This window comes from Hylobates moloch, unplaced genomic scaffold (genome assembly GCF_009828535.3).
Source record: "Hylobates moloch isolate HMO894 unplaced genomic scaffold, HMol_V3 SCAFFOLD_1, whole genome shotgun sequence".
Taxonomy (NCBI): Eukaryota; Metazoa; Chordata; class Mammalia; order Primates; family Hylobatidae; genus Hylobates; species Hylobates moloch.
In genome coordinates this window covers 25380266-25405291 of record NW_026652276.1, presented here as the reverse complement: position 1 = coordinate 25405291, position 25026 = coordinate 25380266, and the positions used below count along the sequence as shown (strand labels likewise).

Here is a 25026-nt window from a genome sequence, read left to right as displayed (position 1 = left end):
TATGGCAAAAGCATGAGTTATGATGTCAGGGAAAGGGAGAGACAGGGAGACGCCTTACAATCGCAAACATTTCTCAGGAGGCCGCCGGAAAACGCCCAAACCATAGAGCTCAGTTCCTAGCTAGGCCTCTACCAGCCACTTCCGTTCGTCCGCCTAATATCGCGCCTGCGCACCGCTTCTCTTCCTCTCTGGGCTCGGACCGAGGTCGCGGCGGCATGGTGAGTGTGGGTCTCTTTGCGGCCTAGATCTCTATCTACCTGCATCTGTGCTTGTTTTCTTCTCCCGCACCCGTCTCCTCACCTGCCCTGCCCCGTGTTCTCTCCTGTCTCCATGCCTTCGCAGGAGACACCATTGTCGGAAGCTGCCCAAGGCGGAGGGGCGGGGGCGCCTTGGCTGGGCCTGGCGCGCTCCGGCCAGGTTAACGCCGGACCTTCGGAGCGCGCGGCCAACTCTGGGCACTGGTTTTGTTGGGTTGAATTTAGGGAAAACTAGGTCACATGTAATTCACATGTCGGTCACACGTCATTGAGGTGGAGGAACGGGGTGTGGAGGCTCCGGGGCCTGCCTGGGTTCCAGGTCTAACTATCGCTGGTTTCTCCCTTCACTCTAAACAGGCCAAACGTACCAAGAAAGTCGGGATCGTCGGTAAATACGGGACCCGCTATGGGGCCTCCCTCCGGAAAATGGTGAAGAAAATTGAAATTAGCCAGCACGCCAAGTACACTTGCTCTTTCTGTGGCAAAGTAAGTAAGGCAAAGTCTCTGGTGAGGGGAGAGGGAGGGCAGGTTTCTTACCCAAGTGAGGCCTGACTTCAAGGTATTTTATAAGCCGTGTGCTGGTGAGCAGTTAGAATTACTCATACCGTTGATTATGAGTTTTAAGATAAAAGTGTTGATGGTAACTTTAGATTTTGTGAAACGTTTCTCATTTAAAGAAAACCACTTAAAAGTTAATGGGTAAAATAATCATTTGACAGAGCGCCCCCAGCCTAAGCCAAACCTGCTTTGTGGGAAATGATTCCATCAGTTTTGTCTACTGATGTTTCTGCACCAACTCCCAAGATGTCTGTACATCTAATACCATTCTACTTGTTCTGCGAGGGATTTTTGTTTGGTAAAACTTTGAACGTTTATGTCGAAAATACTGCATTACAGCAATCCTTGTTTTGTTTTTGAGGGAGAAAGGGAGGCTTTCACATCCCTGACAATAAGGTGAATCCAAATTTAGACTTCTGGATGCTTGTAAGAGAAAATACTTACTTGGTTCATAGTGAAAATTGGTTCTCTTTTATAGACCAAAATGAAGAGACGAGCGGTGGGGATCTGGCACTGTGGTTCCTGCATGAAGACAGTGGCTGGCGGTGCCTGGACGTACAAGTGAGTCTTTCCTTATTGTATTTGGAAGTGTGTGGACCACATAGGCCCAAATTCCACGTTGTTGCCGGATGGGCTAGTTTTAACACTTTCTCAGGACTGAGAGAATGAGGATGCCTTTGTATTTTCAGGATTCTTCCGTGGTGGTTTATTTTCAGTTATTGAAAGAGTAAACACAAAACTACCAAAATAGAAGTCGGAAATCTAATTCACAGACTACTTTAGAATTTGATAGTCACTGGGCACATCGTTGTGAATATTGTCATGATACTGTGCAGGTCCATTAGTGGGGCTGAATCTACTGAACGTTGATTTGCACTGCAAGTTTTGATAAAAATAGGTGAAGGGGTCAGTTAGTTCAAAACTGTATTTGGAAACTTGAGGCCATCAGGACCACCACAGTTTCGTCTTTCTGAACAGTATTAGACTGCTGCAGGTTTGTGAATCTGCAACTCAGTATCACCTGACAGGGTGATACTACAAACACTATACTACAAACTAGTGTCTAGAGCTGTGTTGTCCAATACACTAAGCACATATATGGCTAGTGTAATTAAAGAATTGGATTTTAAAGTTTCAGTCAATTTAAACTTAAACGGAAGCAGTGGAAAATATTGAAATATATATATATTCCTTGTGGGGGTTTTTATTAGAGCAGAATGGAAAATGGGAACTAGAGTGCTTTCTTGGTTCTGATAGCACAGTGAATTAGCATTTATATACTCACCACATAGGATGGTGATTTTCAGGTATAGTTCCTGAATTTTGTGGTAAAACTTTTGTAGTCATTTCAATAGCTGTCTTTCCCAAAGGCACTTTAGTGTCCGCTCTATTTCCTTAATTGTTCTCACTGTACCGTCTTGTAATGTATTCATTTCTTGTAATCTGTCCATTCCCTTTTAATAAGTTCAGGTCAGCCTCTTAGACCCTTTCTTTTTCATGGGATGGGGTAGGGGGAGTTAAAGCTTGCTTGTCCACCACTGAGTTACTTAAAAAAAAAAAAACAACAAACTCTGGTTGAGAAATCAGATGCATAAGATTGTATGTCTAATTCTGCAAGATCCTGAAGGCATGGCTCTTAAAGGATGCCGTCATGTAGTTTAGAAGCCACTAATTTCTGAGGAGTAATCTAATGTTGGTTAGATCTTTGGATTGACTGCAGCAAAGTATTGGTAGAGCAGTCTATCTCAGTATAATTCTTTCTAGGAAAATTTGGGAAGAGACTTTAACACAAAAACGAGGCAGATTTACTTATTTGCCATTTTCTGTGTTAACATGCTTAATTATGTTGGAAACTGAATCTTTCTTTCCAGTACCACTTCCGCTGTCACGGTAAAGTCCGCCATCAGAAGACTGAAGGAGTTGAAAGACCAGTAGACGCTCCTCTACTCTTTGAGACATCACTGGCCTATAATAAATGGGTTAATTTATGTAACAAAATTGGCTTGGCTTGTTAACTTTATTAGACATTCTGATGTTTGCATTGTGTAAATACTGTTGTATTGGAAAAGCATGCCAAGATGGATTATTGTAATCAGTGTCTTTTTTAGTAGTCAGATGGTAAAATGCAGCATAAGAATATAAGTCTTCCAAGTTAGATATGTATATTAGCTTTTTATAAGTCTGCTCCTGCCAGTTTGACTTTGAGATACATTGGAGCCAACTGTAAACTTTAGTTTTTAAATTACAGTTAACTTTTTTTGTTTGTTTTTGAGGCGGAGTGTTTGTTACCCAGGCTGGAGTGCAGTATACCGATCTTGGCCCACTGCAACCTCCACTGCTTAGGTTCAAGCGATTCTCCTGCCTCAGCCTCCTGAGTAGCTGAGATTACAGGCACGCACCACCATACCTGGCTAATTTTTGTATTTTGAGTAGAGATGGGGTTTTCACCACATTGGCCAGGCCGTTCTTGAACTGGCCTCAAGTGATCCACCTGCCTCGGCCTCCCAGAGTGCTGGGATTACAGGCGTGAGCCACCACGCCCAGCCTTACATTTAATACTTTTATAACGTGTCTAGGCTGGGTGCAGTGACTCACGCCTGAAATCCCAGCACTTTGGGTGGCTGAGGCAGGTGGATTACTTTGAGGCTAGGAGATTTAGACCAGTGTGGCCAACATAGCAAAAACCCGTCTCGACGAAAAATACAAAAGATAGCTTGGTATGGTGGCACATGCCTGTAATCCCAGCTACTTGGGAGGCTCAGGCACAAGAATCACTTGAACCTAGGAGGCGGAGGTTGCAGTTAGCCAGGATCGTGCCACTGCACTTTATTTAGCCGGGACAACACTCTGTCTCCAAAAAAAAAGTTTCTGAAGATAAAAGATATACTAAAGGATATGCATATACTGCCTCTTCTATGATGTTTAATTTGACCTACACTGTATCAGCATCTTTCAGGAAACAGTATGAAGATAATTTCACATTAAATGTTGCAAACGTCTGCGATTCTCCAGTTTTTAGTTTGCACGTAAGGATTCGTAGGATTGATTTCAGATTGACAGATGGTTGTAGTAACAAAAAAATGAATTGCCTTGGAGAATTCGAGTTATTTTAGGCCTGCCTTTGACACTTTTATGCACTTAATTCACTGCCAATTTAGTCTAACTCCTCAACCATCTGTGGTGTGGACTTCTCAGTCCTCCTAATTGGTATGTCTTTTATCTATTCCAGAGTCAGTAATCCTTTAAGGATGCAAATTTAATTGGATAAGAATGTGGATTTACTTCATCTTTAGGACACAGTGAAAACCCTATCTTCTGTAACTTGTTTTTTTGCCCATTACTGGCCTTTGTACGGATGTCTCCCTTCACCTGTACCTCCTGCATTGCCTCTGGCAGAAACATTGCTACCCCAGGAGAATACTTCACTGGGTCAAGCGTTTGCTAGATCCATAGGAGTAACTGGTCATCTGTGGATCTCATTTGTGTCACAAAATGGTACTCCTACTGATTTTGTAATGTGAAGCAAGTACTGTGGGTCAGTAGGGGTAGGACCAGGAGTGACAAGTCAGGATTTTCAGGCTTCATAGGAATGACACAGCTCTCCAGGTGAATCTCCTGGAGAACTCTCCATAGGATCTCCAGGTGAGTGACCAGGATTTCATGTAAGCATAGGGAATTGAATGAGCATTAGATAGTGTAATGCTGTGGTTAAGAACACCAACTTAGCCAAACTGCCTAGGTAGTTGGGTGACTTGGGTTAAGTGACTTAACGTCTCTGCTTCAGTTTCCTGTATAATTCGTGGTAGTAGAATGGAGTATATGATGGGTGTTTGGATTACTAATTTGGAGTCTTACAAAGCTGTGTTACATGATTAGGCATGGAGGACTTCAATTTTTGTAATCAGTGAAGTACTACTTTTTGTTTGTTTTCTGAGACAGTGTCTGTCACCCAGGCTGAAGTGCAATGGCATAATCTCAGCTCACTGCAGCCTCCACCTCCCAGTTTCAAGCAGTTCTTGTGCCTCAGCCTCCGAAGTAGCTGGGATTACGGGCTTATGCCATGAAGCCCGGCTAGTTTTTGTATTTTTAGTAGAGATGGGCTTTCGCTATGTTGACCAGGTTGGTCTCAAACTCCCAGGCTCAACTGATACCGTCAGCCTTGGCCTCCCAGAGTGCTGGGATTCTGTAAGCCACCTCACCCAGCCATGTATTGCTTTTTTATGACAGTTACAGAGGAAAGGGCGGGGGACAGTTTCCAGACCAGTGAAAGTGTTGAGATAAATATTTTTATACCTAAGGAAATAGTGATTTTCCCAAGATGATAGGAAGGCAGGTGATGTAGGTAGGGCTGAAAATTAGGTTTCTGGCTCCTAACTGATTTCCTGCTATACTAGTCTGCCTTCTATTTTATGGGCTCAGTATTCCTTACCTGCCTTTTCCCATCCTAAAGATGCCCACCTTCATTTTGTTATTTAAGCAACTTCATCCTCTGGCTTGTTTTCACAGTGGTTTTCTGAGCCTTTGACTCTAAGTCATCTAATTGAACATTGTTTTGTGATATAAAAAGTAAGTTAGGCTTGTGTTTTTCACCAGGCCATTTCATTGTATCCTAACTATGCGGGTGCCTGTGATAAATGTACAGATTAGCCAATACAGAAGTACGTCTAATTCCAAGTTTTCTTTTGGGTAAGAAGTTGAGACATGGGGAAGCTTGAGCTTTGTTTTGTCAGCAACAGGTGAGGTGTGGAGAACTGGGACTGAAGGGGTTTGGGGAGGATCTGTTTAATTAAGATTGGAAATAATACATCAACTTGGGAATGTAAGCAACTAGAACCAAGCAATCTGTACAACGTTTTTACTGTTGGCCGTCTTCCTCTGGGAAACTAAAAGCCGTTTTGTTGATAGCACTTCAGGTCAGAATTCATCAGCAGGGAATGGAAACATTGTTTATATGCTTTGGGGTACATCAGCATAAGTTGAGGGTCAAGTTAATGTCATGCCACAATCAACCCTGTATGTCAGGGCCCTTGAGAGCAGAGTAGTGTCGGGAGAGTGGGTGGTATGGTTGACACAAAGACCCACAGGTATTTTTATGGATTCACTTAATGAAGCAGGGGCTTAGTTGAGGGTAGAGACTGTTCATTAAACCAGCCTTTGTTGACCACTCCCGGCAGTATGGACAGGACATGATCACCATCCTCAAGTCCCACTATAGCAGGGGGGAAACAGTATGCTGAAGCTTAATTGTAAACTCTGAGTTAGAAAACTATGGTGAAAGTGTTATTTCCTCCTAAAGTAATTATGTATATATACATGCCAATTCCAATCAGAATGCTAATTTTTCTTTTTAACCCCAGAGCTGTGCAAAATATTTCTCAAATTTATTCGGGAACGTAAACAACAGTTGGAAAGGACAAGAACTGTCTCCAGCATAATGGTTAAGAATGTGGAGGCTGAGGCAGGAGAATGGCGTGAGCCGAGACTGCACTCCAGCCTGGGCGACAGAGCGAGACTCCGTCTCAACCAAAAAAAAAAAAAAATGTGGATTCTAGTGTCAAGCAGGAGTTATTTGGTTGTTCTGCTATACTAGCGTGTGACCTTGGAGGAATTACTTAATCCTCTTCCCGAAATTCAGTCTTTTTTTTTTTTTTCTGAGACAGTCTTGCTCTGTCGCCAGGCTGGAGTGCAGTGCCATGATCTTGGCTCACTGCAACCTCTGCCTCCTGAGTTCAAGTGATTCTCCTTCCTCAGCCTCCCGAGTAGCTGGAATTACAGGCGTACGCCACCACGCCCAGCTAATTTTTAGTAGAGACGGGGTTTCACCATGTTGGCCAGTCTGGTCTTGAAGTCCTGGCCTTAGGTGATCCACCTGCTTCGGCCTCCCAAAGTGCTGGGATTACAGGCATGAGCCACCGTGCCGTGTAATCTTTTCATCTGTAAGATGGATATAATAGTTTTCCTCTCAAACAGAACAAATTAGTTAAATTTGGATCTAGAACACTCACAGGTTCAGGAACCGTAGATCTTGGAAAGACGAGTAACACTTTGGACATAATGCTGTTTTTCAAAGATGGGGTGGTGGGTGGGTGTTAGAGGGTGCTATCAGGCCAAAGGAGAAGGAATCAGGAGGGAAACTGCCTATGGCAAAAGCATGAGTTATGATGTCAGGGAAAGGGAGAGACAGGGTTCAGGCCAAGGAAGACTCTGTTTTTGGCCCAAGGAGCTTCAATAAGATCTTTGAAAATACTTTGAAGTCATTTTGTGTGTGTGTGTGTGTGTGCATACACACCTGATTTGTTCTATTTTTTATTTTTATTTTTTGAGTTAGGGTCTGGCTCTGTCACCCAGGCTAGAGTGCAGTGGTGTGGTCTGAGCTCACTGCAACCTCTGCCTCCCAGGCTCAAGCCGTCCTCCCACCTCATCCTCCCCAGTAGCTGGGACTACAAGTGTGCACCACCTCGCCTGGCTACCTTTTGTATTTTTCATAGAGACAGGGTTTCACCATGTTACCCATGCTGGTCTCAGGACTCCTGAGCTCAAGCAATCCACCTGCCACAGCCTCCCATAGTACTCAGATTACTGGCATGAGCCACCGTGCCCAGAATATGAAACACTTTTGAGGTTCAAATCTCTTTAGAATCTTAGGATATTCCTTGTAAGAGGAAGGCTTATTTTCCTCTTTTCCATCGGATCTGCCTTTGCTGTTTATATTGTCTATGGGAAGTTGTTGTATGGGCCTGTTTGTCATGGGTTAAATTCTAGCACATTTGTGCTAAGGATCAAATAATACCCTATTTTCTCAGGGGCTTCACTTAAATATTTTAGTGTAATTTTTGATTACTTAGTCTCTGACTTACTTCAGGCTGTAGAGAAATGAGATGTGTTGGCTGCATTTGCACAGGAACCATAAAAGGATTTTTCCAAGCACTATGGGAAAAGGATGGTGTCATTTGCTTAGAGGGCATTGACTGGAGATGGAAAAAGCCATTCTGAAAAAAGGGAAACCACAAGAACTGAGGACAGGTTTAATTCCTGGTGGCTGAGAGGTGGTTCCTGTAGCTTCTCTGTTCTGCTTTCCCGTTGAGTTGGCTGCACCCAGTCTTTCCAGATACAGAAGGTTGGGACCTGCAGTGACTGGGAGAATGCTGTAAGCAGCAAGATGCCAACATCACTTCCATCTTAGGCCCATTTACAGGAGCATTAGAAGAGCGAGTTTCTACCTCTGTGCCTCATGGTTCCTTCCAGGCAATAATCAGTGAAAAAAGTAGGAGACCAACCACATGGATCTACAGCTACATGATTTATTATCTACACCCACTAGACCAGAGTAAGCTGGAGTTTGGGGCATGCAAGCAAAAGGGTAACACTTTTTTTTTTTTTGAGATGGAGTCTTGCTCTCGCCCAGGCTGGAGTGCAGTGGTGTGATCTCAGCTTGTTATAACCTCTGCCTCCTGGGTTCAAGTGATCCTCCTCAGCCTCCTGAGTAGCTGGGATTACAAGCATGTGGCACCATGCCCAGCTAAATTTTGTATGGAGACAGGGTTTCACCATCTTGGCCAGGCTGGTTTCGAACTCCTGACTTAAAGTGAGTGGCCTCTCAGGGTGTTGAGATTACTGGCATGAGCCACCACACCCAGCCAATACTTTTATACACAACCATATTGGTCCATCCTTGAATTGCTATAAAGAAATACCTGAGACTGGATAATTTATAAAGAGATTTAATTGGCTTACAGTTCCATGGACTACACAAGAGGCATGGCTGGGGAGGCCTCAGGGAGCTTTTACCGTGGTAGGCAAAGCCAGAGCAGTAATCCACATGGCTGGAGCCTAGAGCAGGAGGAAGAGTAGGGGTGGGGGAGTGGGTAGGAGGGGGTACTACACACTAAACCAGATCTTGTGAGAACTCCCACAAGAACAGCTCTAGTGGGGTGGTGCTAAACCATGAGAAACTGTCCCCATGATCCATTTACGTCCCACCAGGCCCAACCTCCAACACTGGAGATTTCAGTTGAACATCAGATTTGAGTGGGGACACAGATTCAAACCATATCAACAACTAAAGTTTCTTTATGGTATTATTTTTGGCATACCTGAACTCCTCCCAGACTCCCCAGCTATTTCCCTGGTTGGGTAATATGTCAGTCAGTGTCCTAGCAGGGAACAGATGACACATTCAAATTACAAAAATACAAGGTTTTTATAAAGACATTTACAAAAGTGTGTGCAGGATGTTGGAAAAATAGGAGATAGTAGAGTGGCCTGAAAGGGAGGAGAGTGAGTAGTTACTGGAAATTAAGGAAAGCCCTGTGGAAAGGGTGACCTTAGAGTGATTCAACCAATGAAATATGGCCATGCAGAGAGTGACCCAAGGGGATGAATATCCCAGCCTCATTCTCCTTATCTGCTACTGTTCTCCAGTGACCAAGCCCAACCAGTAGGCAAAAGAACCCATTCACATAGTACATAGAGGTCAGCCTCCTGGAGCAGAGATCAAGATAAGAGAGGAGGATGGCACCAGAGAGACGTGAAAAATGTCAAGCCTACCATCTGTTAGGGCTCTGCATTCTATTAAGATCAGAGGTTGATCTGTTGAAGATTCTCAACTTCAATAGGTTGTCATTGTGCAGTCCTTGTGGGTAGGGACTAGGTTTACTTCTTTATGTCGTCTTGTGTTAGCTACTGCTAAATCCAAACCACCTCAGAACTCAAGAACTGAAAACAATAAGCATTAATATTACTTAAAAGTCATTCTGATAATCTGGGTCATTCTGGGCTTGGCTTGCTCTTGCATCTGTGGTCAGCTGTTAGGTCAGTGGGGGACTGATTGGTCTAGCATGGCCTCACTCATGTATTTGGCTGATAGTTGGCTGGCATTTGGAGCAGTAAGTGTGACTGGGTCATGTGTCTGTCATTCAGCAGCTAGCCTGGGTTGGCTCACAGGGCAGTGGCAGGGTAATTGAAGCTCACACATCATTACCTGTTCGGCATTATAGTACAAAGAAGTCAGTCTCAAGGCCAATCCAGATTTAAGGAGTACGAAGATACACTCTATTTCTTGATGCAACAAGCTACAAATTACAGAGGGTGTGGATACAGAATTATGGCCATTTTTGCAATCTACTCCCCATAATAGGGTCTGGGATAAAATGGGTCCTCTGTTATTTTATGATTTAATAAATGACAGTTACTAGAAAGGAGATTTTAAATGTCCTGAAAAGGTGTGACCATTTTGTGGTCCCCATATCCTATTACAATTTGCTTTTTTGGTGATTAATTTAGATGGGGTCTCACCCAGGTTGGAGTGCAGCGGCATGATCTGGGCTCACAGCAACCTCTGCCTTCTAGGCTCAAGTGATACTCCCACCTCAGCCTCCTGAGTAACTGAAACTATAAGCAGGTGCCACCATGCCCGGCTAATTTTTTTGTATTTTTTGTAGAGATGGGGTTTTGCCAGGTTGCCCAGGCTGGTCTTGAACTCCTGGGCTCAAGTGATACGCCTACCTTGGCCTCCTAAAGTGCTGAGATTACAGGCATGAGCCACTGCCCCCAGCCTAGTTATTTTTAAGTATTTGTAAAACTTTTACTATAATGTCTTAGGCATTCAGAGGAAGCACAATTGCTGGTACTACTGAAAGGGGTGTGTTGAGCCATCCGTGTCATATTCCAACTTTTGTCTTGGCTCATTTCAATTTTATGGTCACAAGAATGTAAACTGTCTCTCTTCCTTTTGCCTGTTACCTGGTAAGTGTTTAGTAACATCATACTTCCTATTTCTGTTAGCTAGTCTTGATACTTTTCTGATGATCAGATTACCTACTCCTTTTGATACACGAAGTTTTGCCTATCCTTGGGCCAATCAGCTCTCCATATTTTGCAGAATTGTGAGGATTGTCATTACCAGTCTCTGAGAAGCAGCTTACAAAGGTATCGCATCTTGGTATGGTAGCCAATTCGGAATTTGTGTTGATTAGTGAAGGGATGAATGCTTTTTTGGTTCCACATATGATACTTGGGGGCATCTTTGGAATTGCATGTAAGGAAAGAGGGGCGTGTAGAATGCATTAGAGATTCCATCATAATCATGTCTGGGCGCAGTGGCTCACACCTGTAATCCCAGCACTTTGGGAGGCCCAGGCGGGTAAATCACCTGAGGTCAGGAGTTTGTGACCAGCCTGACCAACATGGTGAAACCCTGTCTCCACTAAAAAAAAAAAATACAATAAGCCGGGTGTGGTGGCTCATGCCTGTAATTCCAGCACTTTGAGAGGCCGAGGCAGGCGGGTCATGTGAGATCAGGAGTTTGTGACCAGCCTGACCAACATGGTGAAATCCTGTCTCTACTGAAAAAATACAATAGTTACCCAGGCATGGTGGCACGCGCCTGTAATCCCAGCTACTCAGGAGGCTGAGGCAGGAGAATCACTTGAACTCAGGAGGTGGAGGTTTCAGTGAGCTGAGATCGGTTCACTACACTGCAGCCTGGGCGACGGAGTGAGACTCTGTCTTAAAAAAAATAAAAATAACTACTGTCATCTACAGCCTTTGGTACTCTGTTTCTCATAACTGAACATTCTCAATATGCTTAGTTGATTGGACCCGGGATGGACAACTGATAGAGTAAATGGAACCAATCAATTATCTTTAGAGAATTTGGATCAAATGACACAGCAGCTGAGTTAAACTAAGGCAGAGCATTAAGCTTTGGGAAAAGTGCATGACTCCTGCTGCCAGGATCATGACACTGCCCTAATTCCTGTCCTAGCCAGAGTGTTTGGTTGCACGCAATAAAGACTGACTGCAGGTAACTAAAGCAGAAAAAGTATTTATTGGAGGGTAATAGAGTGCTTCACAGGATTGAAAAAACCTAAAGGATCAGGTTTATAAGGGGAAGAAAATAGGACGTTCTCACAGATATCAAAGGGAGGAGTGAAAGAAGAATCCCCAGTAGGGAGCTGAGCTTCTGGTCTATTTTATGTGTTGACACTATTCAAGAGTCAAAAACCTGAACAGAAGAGTCCAGTGGCCTAGTTGGGGGCCATACTTCTGTCCCTTGGCACCTTAGTTGGCAGTCCCACCAAGACTACAGATGACAGAGGAGAGATAAATCTCTAATAGGAAATGAGAGATAAATCTCTAATAGGAAATTAGAGATTATCCATAATTTTAGGAGGGCAAATGTTCTTCACATCAAGCTTGAATTACCATTTAGGTTGTATTTATACTGCTTACTCTTTTATAAACCATCTAATTATAAGGTAATGCCCCTTGGATTTTGTCCCTCAACTCATGGAAGAACACTACAACAGAGCCACAAGTATACAAGTTGGAGGGCAAAGTCCCCCCAACTCTTCCCTATGAGAACCTGAGACCACTCACTGTGGTCAGAGTAGGAGCTTTTGGAGGTCAGATGTCTTGGATTGAATATCTCACAGTGGGTAATGTGGAATGGTGGCTCCATCCTTTGTTTTTTACCCTATTTCCAGAATAGTGAAACTCCTTTATTTGACCCATGGCCCATGGAGGGAGGGCTATTAGGGTTGGAAAATCAAGTGCAAACCTCTAGGGTTGCCTCTCCTACACACAGTAAAACAAAAGGAATCCTTGGGTGAATCACATATAAATGGCTTATCCAAACATCTGAAATTTTCATGAATAATGATCTTATGATCGTAACTAACCTCAGCTATGATTCTGGGTATAAATCTATATTGGAGGAAATCAACATATCTCCTGGCCATGACATACTGCTGCTATTAACCTAACAAATGTATTTTTTCCTTTCATCCCTATCTGCAAAGTAGTCAAAACTAGTTTATCTTCACTTGCAGGGACAGCAGTATACTTTCACTGTTTTACTTCAGGTCTGTCAACTCATATACTCATATACAACTCATATATGTTATTGATGTTAACGTGTAATGGTGTTATTGTTATTTTTAAATGAATTGGTAAACAAATGTGTGTGTGTTTTTGTTTTTTTTTTTTTGAGACGGAGTCTGGCTCTGTCACCCAGGCTGGAGTGCAGTGGCGCGATCTCGGCTCACTGCAAGCTCCGTCTCCTGGGTTCACGCCATTCTCCTGCCTCAGCCTCCTGAGTAGCTGGGACTACAGGCGCCCGCCACCACGCCCAGCTGATTTTTTTTGTATTTTTAGTAGAGACAGGGTTTCACCGTGGTCTCGATCTCCTGACCTCATGATCCGCCCGCCTCGGCCTCCCAAAATGCCGAGATTACAAGCGTGAGCCACCGCACCTGGCCAACAAATGTTTTTTTTTAATTCCCAGTATTAATTCCTTTTTGTGTTTTTGAAATAGAGTTTCACTCTGTTGCCCAGGCTGGAGTGCAATGGTGCGATCTCGGCTCTGCAACCTCTGCCTCCTGGGTTCAAGCAATTCTCTTGCCTCAGCTTCATGAGTAGCTAGGATTACAGGCATGCACCACCATGCCCGACTAATTTTTTTGTATTTTTAGTAGAGACAGGGTTTCACCATGTGGACCAGGCTGGTCTCAAACTCCTGACCTCAGGTGATCTGCCTGCCTCAGCCTCCCAAAGTGCTGGGATTACAGGCATGAGCCACTGTGCCCGGCCTCATATACTATTATAATCCAGAAAGATCTTGATCATTTTGGTGTCTTAGGGAAGATACTGATCCATTATACTGATGACATAACAAGTGGACCTAAGGAGATCAGGAAGTGTTGAGAATGATATACCCAGTATGATATGAATATGGTGTTTAGGTTATCTTGGGGATTTCCTACCTAAAGTGCTGGACAAGTTGCTGCACTTTAGACTACTCCCAACCAAGAGACATAATCTTTATTGAGTCCCTTTGGATTGAGGGGGATGGTTGCAAAATAAGTCACATCAAGTGTGCTTCTCTGTCCCATTTACTGAGTAACCTGTAAGACTTGAGTGGAGTCTGTCAGAATTTTCAGTAGAGCCTGGAGAAAGAACAGACTTGGCAGCAGATCCAAGTTGTAGTCCCAAGTTGTTCTGGCACTTGGTCTGTATGACCTAGCAAATCTAAGTAGATTCGAGGTGTTAGTGGCAGACAGAGATGTCCTATGATGCCGCAAAAGAAAAATCGTAGTGCACTAGGGATTTGAAATTAATGACCTGCTGACATCTGTTATCTATTTAAAAATTAGGTCTGGTTTGCTACTAATACCTGAGCGTGGAACATCACGTTTCTTTGCAACTGAATCTGTTTATTATAAAGTTGATGTTATCTGATATATAAAATTATAAAATTAGATGTGTGCAACAGCATTCCATTCCAAAATGGAAATGGTTTATACAAAATTGGACCAGAGAATATCCAGAAAATACAAGTATGCTGTTTAAGCATGAAGCTTAGATTCCGATGGACTCTTAGATTCCCATGGAATATATTTAGGTGTATTCTCTTACTGCCTCACTGTTTCTCCTGTAATCAGTTGTCTTCTTGGGGAGTTTGTTATGTCAGCTAATGGAAGAGGGAAAAGTGCATCATGGATAGAACTACATCCTGTACTGGCATCAGCTGCAAGCGGACAGAGGTAGAGGGAAGACAGTGGTAAAGGGAAGGCCTCCCAGTGGGCAGAACTTAAGATAGTATCCCCTTTGCATGCAAGAAGAGATGGTCTCAAGTAGAGACTTATATTGATTGATGAGCAGGCAGAAAAGGGTGGTGTCTCTAGATACTCACATCACCTTGAAATGGCTAATGGGTTCGTACCAGCTGGCCAGAGATTGGGAGGAACAAGAATGGAAGGCTGGATACTTCTTCAAGGTTGAACACAAGGATGTTTCAAGCATAGATATGTGAATAGAACTGCAACAAAAGAGGCCTATGCTGAGCAGCTAATGTGACACTATTCCGTAAGTGTATATTAGATGTCTCCCACTGTGCAAAAGGCAGCAGTTTGTCATCCCAGGGATAGACATGTATTATGGGTATGGAGTTGTCTTTCTTGCCTACAGTATATTTGCCAGTATTACCATTCATGGGCTTGCAGAATGCCTTATCCATCAGTGTGATATCCCATACCATATAGAGGTTAAGGTACTGTCCTACAAGATGTAGTTTATACCTTAAATCTATCAGTATATAGTGCTATCTCTTCCATAGCCAGAATGGATAGGTCAAGAAATCAAGTGATGGAGGTGGAACTTACTACATTGAAAATTCTGCCAGTTAACCCACTGAAAACATTTTTATTTCCCTTGCTTTTGACCTGCTTTTGAGTTTGGTGACTTTGGAGGTCCTGGTTCCTAAGGAAGTAATGTTTCTCTCAGGGAATTCAACCTTGGTTCCATTTAAATTGAAATCTTGAGTCAGTTCTCTGATCACTTTGAGCTCATTCTACTGCTGAACCAGCAGGCGGAAAAGGTGGTCTCTCCAGATACTCATATCACCTTTACCATCCAATTTCAGCTCTGTGCTTCAGATACCTTGCCCTGTCATAAGAAAATATCCAGAAAGAAGCACCAAAAAAGGAACAAATACGTGTACGAGACATAGGAGCTAGTTAAGAGTTCTTTTCCTTTTAGAGACAGTCTCCTCTGTTGCCCAGGCAAGAGTGCAGTGACACAATCATAGCTCACTGCAGCCTGGGACTCCTGGGCTCAAGTGGTCTTCTGGCCTCAGCCCCCCGAGTAGCTAGGCCAACAGGTGTGTGTTACGCCCGGCTTATTGTTATTATTAGTAGTAGTAGTAGAGATTGGATCTTGCCATGTTGCCTGGGCTGGTTTCTTGCTATATTGCCCAGGCTGGTTTCAAATTCCTGGCCTAAAGCAATCCTCCTCAGCCTCCCAAAGTGCTGGGATTACAGGTGTGAGCCACCATGCCTGGCCTCAGTTATAGTATATAATTGGAGTCCCACAGAGAAAGGAGAGATGATAATGGCTTTTTTCCCCCAAAACCATTGAAAGATACCAAGCCACAGATTAAAGTATCCCTGTAAACTTACACAAAATAAAAATTTAAAAGTTACACCTAAGAATGTCATAGTATTATTGAATACCAAAGACAAAAAGAGCATAATAAAAGCAGCTAGTAACAAAAAAGGTGTAACACTAACAGTTAACTTCTTAACAACCGTAGAGTCAGAAGACAATAGAGTTATACTTTGAAAGTGCTTCAAGTTCTGTACTCAGCAATTATATCATCAGAATATGAAGGTGAAACAAAGACAGTTTCCTCTGCCACCACCACCAATAAAATACTGACAGAATTGATCACTAGCACACCCACACATCACACAGAAGGCAAATAATCCATGGATGAGACTTGAAGGAAGGAGTGGCAGTCAACAAATGGGAACTGTCAGTAAATACAAGTGAATTTAGACCACATGAATAGTAGCAGCAACAACTTTGGGGAGTGATACGAAAATGTATTACAGCAGCATATAAATTGGGAAAGGGTAAATAGTGTTAAAATATTAGAAGGTTCTTGCATTGTTCTGGAAGACGTCAAACTACAAAGTTAGTATATGTTGCAATCTCTGCTAATCATGAAAAGAATAGAAAGTAATATATAACTAACAATACAATGGAAATAGAATTGAAAAACAGAGGAGAGAGAAAAAGAATTTGTAAGACAAGTAGTACCTAGTAAGGTGGATTTAAACATACCTGTGCACACATGTATATATACCCACACACACATATATATATTATTGGCACATTTATATATATTTATATCTAAATACATTTATACACTTGTAATATATATAATATAGTACATATTACGTATGTATTACAATATGACATATTGTATATAACATATACCTGTGTACACATGTATATATACACACATATATACATATTATATATATAAATGTGCCAGTAATAACTTTGCATACAAATAGACTAAGTGTGTCAACTAAAAGATACAGTCAAATTGGATTACATACCCAAAGTATAAGGATTAAAGAAAAACCTAAAGCACAAGGAATCAGATATAAAAATAAAATATAAGGAAACAGACTCACCAAAGTTATAAAGATACCAAAAGAGTGAAAGTAAAAGGATGGAAAAAGATATAACAGGCATTTAAGAAATAATAATCCATGAAATGAAAGCTGTGTTAATATCTGACAATGTGGACTTAAAGGCAAAAAAGCATTGCTAGAGACAAAGAAGGACATACGTATTGTTAAACATGGAAAACGTGTGCATGATTTTTCAGCAATTCTGGGGCATTGATAAAGATATGAAACACTAGATAAGTAGGTGGCAATGGCTCTGAAAATATTCTTGAGGTGCAAATTGAACAATTAATTGAAGAACTTAGAGAAACACTGACTAGAGAAAATCAAGGAGCTGGCTATGGTAGCTCACACCTGTAATCCCAGCACTTTGAGAGGCAGAGGTGGGCAGATTGCTTGAGCTTGGCAACATGGCGAAACCCTGTCTGTACAAAAAATAGAAAAATGAACCAGGTGTGCTGGCATGCGCCTGTGGTCCCACCTACTTGGGAGGCTGAGGTGGGAGGATGGCTTGAGCCCGTGAGGCAAAGGTTGGAGTGAGCTGAGCCAAGATCACACCACTGCACTCCAGCCTGGGCGACAGAGCCAGATCCTATCTGGAAAAAACAAACAAACAAACAAAAAAAACAATGGCAATGAACAAGACGACCCAGCAAGTTGGAATCATCATAAGCTGGAAAACGTGAATTTGTTAATTTCTAAATAATAGAAATCTCTATCAAGCAAAACTTAAAATGTTAAGAAATGTTTCAGTACTCAAGAGGTAGCAGTAATAGATGCTAACCATCTTTTTATTTTTTTTTGAGATGGAGTCTTGCTCTGTCGCCCAGACTGGAGTGCAATGGTGTGATCTCGGCTCGCTATAATCTTTGCCTCCCGGGTTCAAGTGATTCTCCTGTCTCAGCCTCTCAATTACAGGATATTACAGGCATGCACCACCATACCCAGCTAATTTTTTTTTTTTTTTTGTATTTTTAGTAGAGATGAGGTTTCATCATGTTGGTCAGGCTGGTCTTGAACTCCTGACCTCAAGTGATCCACCTACCTCGGCCTCCCAAAGTGCTGGTATTACAGGCATGAGCCACCACGCCTGTCCAATGCTAATCTTTTTTTAAAAAAATTGACTTTTCACACTGTACAAGAACCAACACCTTTGTGATTTGTTTTCTGTTCCTGAAGCCTGCCTGTTCCATTTTGTTTCCTGAATTGGCATTAAACATTGATGTATTCCTAAAAATGTCTCTTTTGTTTTTGAGACAGGGTTTTGCTCTGTTGCCTAGGCTGGAGTGCAGTGTCACGATCACGGCTTACTGCAGCCTCAAACTCCTGGTCTCAAGTGATCCTCCTGCCTTGGCTTTCTGAGTAACTGGGACTACAGGCATGCACCACCATGCCTGGCTAATTTTTTTATTTTTAGTAGAGACGAAGTCTCACTATATTTCCCAAGCTGGTCTCAAACTCCTGAACTTAAGCAATCCTCCTGCCTCAGCCTTCCAAAGTGCTGGGATTACAGGCATGAGCCACCATGCCTGGCTATTCATAACAATGTCAAGAGGGAAATACAATAGTTACTGTTGCATGTATATCACCATATTCACTGTTTTGTGTACTAACCTAGGTGTCACAGTATAGTCAATAGGTCCTCTAGTTTTTGAAGATTTACATAGTGCACTTTAGCCTTGGAACTTACTTCATTTTCATACATTTTTGGGGAACCTAACCTGTAAACCAAGAAAGTACTTATCTGCGGATACTCATTCCTTCAACAAAGCAGAGAAATTTGTCAACATGTATTGGCTGTAAGCATCATATATAACACTAGGGGGTGATAGAACATAGCCAGAGGAAGGAAAATAGCCTGACAAGAATTAAATGTAAGGTTTGGAAGATCCATTTGAGGGCATATATAAAATGGATACGAGCCTGTGTAAAATTATGGTTTAGTAAATACCAAGTTCTTTTTAAATTAACATAATACGACCAAGCTTTTAAAAAAAGACCAAAAGGAGTTAATAAGTATAGGTCTTCTGGGACAAACCACCCATAAATACATAATGAAGATGAACTTAGGTATATTTTCTATGATCTGCTCATTAGAAAAGTTGAATTTAGTGTTTTATTTTGTTGATTATATTAAAAATTACCAGATATAAAAGCAAAACTTCAATGATAATGTATCATTAAAGTATATTTCATTGACTAAGACTTTATCAGGTGTTTCTCAGATTACAGTGTTTAGGTCTCTGGCCTCATTTTCAGGGTCTTCAAGAATTTTTTTCCTTTAAAAAGGAAAACTGGTATAGGAGGACAGTGTTAAATACACCATCATAAACACTGGACTTTGTAGTTGAGTAGACCAATGAAGACATGAACTGATGAGGGAAGCTAAGTGAGAGCCCAGACTCTCGGTCAAAAGGTTACACTGATGGAGGGAGACACCCTGACGGCACTGCCACAGGGCAGAGCCAATGGGATGCTCAGTGGAAGCATAACTTGGAGGGGAGCCAGGAGGAGAGGCATTCCTTTCTGTCAAGTGGGCACTCTAAGGTGCATGCCTCACCTTCACACCTTCACACATGAAATGATGTAATTTCTTAAGGTTGAAGACCAATATTATAGGGGTGATGTGGCTCTTCTCTTTCCTGATGTTCTTCTGAAAGTCTTTTGCACACCCCTCCCCAAAATAACTATTCTTTCAACTCAAGGCTGTTCTGCTTATATGCTTCTCTTCTTTGGTCTCTAAGTCATGATTAGCACTGGGAGAGTTTTATCAGGAATACCTAACACATGCACCTTGCTGTGAGCCAGGCTGCATTCCAAGGACCTGAACTATATAAACTCATTTAATCCTCATGACAGCTCTGCCCTGGGTAACTGTGGGACCATATTTTACAAAGCTCTTAATGACTTGACCCCTGCTTGCCTTGCCAGCTGCATCTGTTGTCACGTCCTGTTTCCGCTCTAAGCACCAGCAGTACTGAACTTCTTTGAGTTACTTGAACAAACCATGCCTGAATACTGTAGCTAATATTTATTGTACTCTTTCTGTTGGCAAGTGTGTCTCCCCCTGCACTGTCTCCCCTTCTGTTTTCCTCAAACTCATGGATTAATATGATTGTTTCCCCCATTTTACAGATGAGGAAAAGAAGCTTAGATAAGTTATATGTCATGTCTAGTTTGAGTTTTCCTCTAACTCATGGATTAATATGATTGTTTCCCCCGTTTTACAGATGAGGAAAAGAAGCTTAGATAAGTTAAATGTCATGTCTAGATTATACACTTCAGAGAGGGATAATAATGTGGGAAAAGGATGAGCTTTGGACCTGGAAGTTATATTATCCAACTTCAGCTCTGCCATTTACTAGCTTAAATCTCAGAGAGGACAGGTGCGGTGGCTCATGCCTGTAATCCCAGCAATTTGGGAGGCCGAGGCAGGGGGATCACAAGGTCAGGAGTTCGACACCAGCCTGATCAACATGGTGAAACCCCGTCTCTACTAAAAATACAAAAATTAGCTGGGCGTGGTGGTGCGTGCCTGTAATCCCAGCTACTCAGGAAGCTGAGGCAGGAGAATCGCTTGAACCCGGGAGGTGGAGTTTGCAGTGAGCCGATACCACGCCATTGCACTCCAGCCTGGACAACAGAGCAAGACTCCGTCTCAAAAACAAACAAACAAACAAAAAACCTCAGAGAGTATAAGAAACAGATGCAGAGTGGTATATTGCAACAGATTTTGGTGATTGGGAGGGCCAACCCAGGGATGAGACAAAGGGATAAAATTAAGGGAAGAACAACAGAATGGAAAGGAAAGAATGTTTTCTCTTTTGTCTTTTACTTTTTAAAATTATTTATTTATTTTTGAGACAGAGCCTTGCTCTGTTTCCCAGGCTGGAGTGAAGCGGTGTGATCATGGCTTACTGCAGCCTCAGCCTCCTGGGTGCAAACGATCCTCCTGCCTCAGCCCTCCTGAGTAGCTGAGACGACAGGCACATACCACCACACTCAGCTGTTTTATAATTTTTTATTTTTTAGTGGAGACAAGGTCATACTATGTTTCCCAGTCTGGTCTCGAATTCCTGATCTCAGGTGATCCTCCCACCTTGGCCCCTGAAAGTGTTGGGATTACGGGCGTGAGCCACCTTGCCCAGCCTGGAAAGAATGTTTTTGAAAGATAATGTTGATAAAGAACAAACAGGATTCCACTGATTAAATTAGGTCATGTGCACATTCTGTGCCCCAAACAGGAATATGAGTGTGTCACTTTCTATATAGGAAAATGAATGCAGAGAATGGACAGCAGAGGGAGCCCGTGATGAGTTTTGACCATCAAGGTAAGAAGATGGAGAGAGTGACATTTTCCCTGGTGCTGTCAGACCATGAGCTTATTTCTCCCCACTCTATCTTTGCTTCTTTACAATAATGGTTGAATATTGTTTCCTAACAGAAGTGGCCATGATGTGCTAGCAATTATGCCTGTCCTCACAGTTCTCTGTAAGCCTGCTGCTCTATTCCTTCCTCTTTACAATATGAAGAAAGTAAGGCTCAGAGAACTGCCCCAAGTTGAGTTACACAACTGGTACATAATTGAGTCAGGATTCCAATTCTTAGGGCTCTGGGATTCTAAGTGAATCCTCATGCCAAAGTCACTGTTCTGTGCCCTCACATCTATGGTCATTTTTCCCCCTCTGCAAATGCAAAGGGGGTTAGAAAGACACTCTCAGAGTAACATAGTAGGTTCATTTTAGCAGGGACATTTCAGAAACACAATGTATTAACTCAAGGGAGGTACCCCACACCCAGCAGGCTTGTGGGAAAAGAAATGTGGAGGCTGGTGGCAATGGCAGTATCCAGGATGTGGATATGGGGGCTTTAAAATCCCCCCATAATTTCCATTTACCACCACCCCCACCTGGTCTCTTATAAAAAACTGACATTATCTGAATCTTATGTCAAAAGCTTTGCAAATACAGCTTCAAAACCCTTCCTGGCTGCCACCGCCCAACCTTCCCTAAGCTCCACTGTGGCTGGCCTTTCCTGGCAGCACTCAGCCTCCCTCTGGTGAGTGATGGTGGGTTGGGCCAGGCTGTGTGGGCTTAGAGACCCTCAAAACGAAGGAGCTCCAATTCCACATCCATAGTTGCCACAAAATAAAGGCTCCTGTCTTCTCTCCTTTTTCTGGGACCCCCACTGCGTAGCTTGGCATGGGTCCAAGTCTTCAGGGGGGCTCAGCAAAGACTTGGTGACAGGCTGACTGATGGATTCCCGCCTTGCCTGCCCTCTCACGCACTCCTGCAGGCTCTGGCCCTGGTCCACTGTCCAGCTGCCTAAGGGGTCTGCTTTTCTTTATTGAGTCAGCACCAATGAGTCAGGGCCAAAATCAGCTGCGGGGAGTGGGGAGTACTGCAGGAAATTGTGGGGATGGAGTAAGAATTTAGTGGCCCTAAAGGAAGTTATAGCCAGGAGCATCTGAAGGGATGGCACGGGGGGGGAGGTGGTCAGAGGAGGACCCTCTCTGACCTGCTGATGTTGTTGACCATTGGCTCTTGATGGAGCACTTTTCCTGTAGTAAAACACAAGCGCTTACTCAAGTCATTGCCTAGGGCCTTAAAAAAAACCCCGGTCTTGTCTCTTTTGTGCTTCAACTCTACTCTTCTAGAGATGCCAAAATGGAACCAAATCTCCATGAACTCTGCTAATGGAAGACGAGGAAAAGGCAGGTAAGTGAAATTCTCAGATACATCCCAACAGCAGTTCAACCCTGTCCTTTTGCTGGAGCTGCTGAGTTTTCATCCTCAGTGGCTGATGGCATCGGCTGCCCTCCTTCTGTATTTGCTCATCCACAGGTTGTACACACTAGTAGTGTGGACAGCAGGAGAGTTGGATATTGCTGGAAGGTAGGCAAAGCTGGGCTCGTGATGTGGCTCTATACTCAGATTTGCAGGCCATGGTCCCAGGGAATTTTGTTCATTTTATCCTACTAAGCCTCACAACAGGAGCCCGTCAGCCCCCTAAGACAGGAGCAAGGAACAATAATGGTCCCAGGAATGGAAGTCCTATGCCTTTTATAGAACAGCATTGGTGGAACACACCCAGACTTCCCATATCCTGTGCCCAGGTAGACCACGCAACAAAGACCATGCAACAAACAGACCCTCATGCGTCCTTCCATATTATTGCCCTTCTTTTGGTAGACAGAAGCCCAAAATATTTTCAAGGGAACATTCTCATTCTCCATGGCCCTCTCTTGGTGATCTATCTCTTGGGAATGAAGCTCAAGAGTCCAGCTTAGCTGGGCACAGTAGCTCATACCTGTAATCCCAGCTACTTGAGAGGCTGAGGAAGGAGTTGTCTTCACCCCTCAAGAGTAGGGCAGTGGTGAAAACAGGTCTTGGTTTAAAAATTGAAGACTAGAGCAATCGTTACCACATGGTGATGTCACAGATTCTTGGTGTATCCCAGACAGATGAGGTCTTAGAGATGACCTGGTGCAACATGGAGATTAAGAGGCTGGGCTCTGGTGTCAGGCCATTTGCATTCTATCAGTAATTATTCTTAGTATCTTAGATTATTCTTAGTATCTAAGTACTCTTAGTACCCACTGGGCAAGTTTCCTAACCTCTCCAGGCCTCTGTTTCCTGGTCTATAAAATGAGGATAATAATAATACCAACCTCATAGGTTGTTATAAGGATAAAATGAGATAATTTTTCTAAAATGCTTCGCCAGACACATGATAATCAGTCAATTTATGTTTGACATTTTTTATCACTGTGTTATCCTCTTCACTTCATAGACATTGAAACTAAGGCCCTAAGAGGTAGTGTTTCTTAAAGTCACAAAGGCAAACTAATTGTATATAAACATTTCCATTGATTGGAAATAAGGGGACATAAGCCAGGAAAGACCAAGTTATGTTGCAGTAATAACTCCCAAATGTCCACTTCCTGCCTACATTCCATGTCCACTGTGGGCCAGCTGTAGGCTCTACTAGGTTCTATTACTGTCCTTGTTTCAGGACTGAGGTAGATGAAGTACACGGCCAGCCCTTCGGAAGTGACTCAGATCACTTCTGCCTACATTTCATGAACAAAGCAAGCCACATGGCATATGGGAGTTCAACAGTGTGGGTAAGCATAATCTTCGTACAGGGAGGTAACCAGATATTGGTGAAGAATAATATAATTTATGACCATCTGCTATCTAAGCAAAGATGATCTTAGTGTGAGCTATCCCGTGGCATTAACCAATTGAAACACCTGCCCCAAGATGTCAAAATTGGTATGCGAAACTAGAAGACCCTTCCACAGCATTAACAGGAACATCTATTGATGCCCACTCCTTGAAAAAATTTCTCAAAATCCCCAAACCACGGACAAAATAAAAACTTCCACTTACTGAACATTAATCACACTGTCATGTGGCTCACCCTAGGATGTCCTTATACCAGAACATCACAGAGGGGTCACCTCCCCTCTCCCCTCTTAAAGTGTTTCCAACCTATCCCATGCTATTTCATTCCCTTTTGCATTTCATTCCATTAACGTCTGATGATTTGGTGCTAATCACTGGTCTAGATGGTAGCAACACAAGAGAAGGGGGCACAGAACTTATCTTTAAGGAAGGAGGAAAACTTCCCTCCAGTGGGGGAAGACTAATAGTAAAGTCAATACATAGAATATATTGTAAGTACTGGTATGGGCTGAAGGCTGTGGAACCACAAAGGAAAGTCACTTAATCTAGCCTGGGAATGTCAAAAAAGTTTGACATGGGAAAGCTGAGGTTGCTGGAATTTCATTCTTAAGAAGGTATGAGAATTATGCAACTGGTCGTCATCATGATGATGTTGGAGACAAACATTTACATCTTTTTAGAAGCAAGTATTTAGGGTTCCTAGTATTTCTTACTTATTAGCAAGCATCTTTTCTGAGTGTTGGGCATTGGCAATGTGCTAGGCAGTTAAATGACACAGTCCATGCCTTTTGGTACTTAAGTAAGCAGAGGGTGTCAAAGAATAAGTCTTTCTTGAAGACCAGAATAAGTCTTAAGGTGAATCTCCCAGGGAGCTTGTTCATAATGCAGACTTGTGGGGTCTACCCTAGATTTTCTGGATGTGGGACCCAGAAATTGACATTTCAAACAAGTGCCTATGATACTTTGATCACACTTGAAGTTTGAAGGTTACTGCTCAAAAGACAGCCATAATATTGATGCATGTAGAGAGGGCCCAGGGAA

The 25026-nt window shown here is 42.8% G+C and overlaps 1 protein-coding gene across 19 annotated transcripts in view; it reads left to right on the top strand.

Annotated features, from left to right (window-relative positions):
• Positions 1-132: 132 nt before the first annotated feature.
• Positions 133-25026, top strand: part of RPL37A (ribosomal protein L37a) — a 132603-nt gene continuing 107709 nt past the window's right edge. For 7 of the 19 annotated variants that reach the window (XM_032754564.2, XM_032754570.2, XM_032754565.2 and 4 more), the window contains exons 1-5: positions 133-218; positions 615-743; positions 1294-1376; positions 21068-21126; positions 22452-22512. In XM_032754564.2, the coding sequence (XP_032610455.1) occupies positions 216-218; positions 615-743; positions 1294-1376; positions 21068-21126; positions 22452-22512 (335 nt within the window). In that variant the 5' untranslated portion in view covers positions 133-215. Of the gene's footprint in view, positions 219-614; positions 744-1293; positions 1377-2686; positions 2814-21067; positions 21127-22451; positions 22513-22638; positions 22690-23809; positions 23922-25026 lie in introns of those variants that run through there. The other 12 variants (XM_058438446.1, XM_058438470.1, XM_058438460.1 and 9 more) reach the window with 4 other exon arrangements.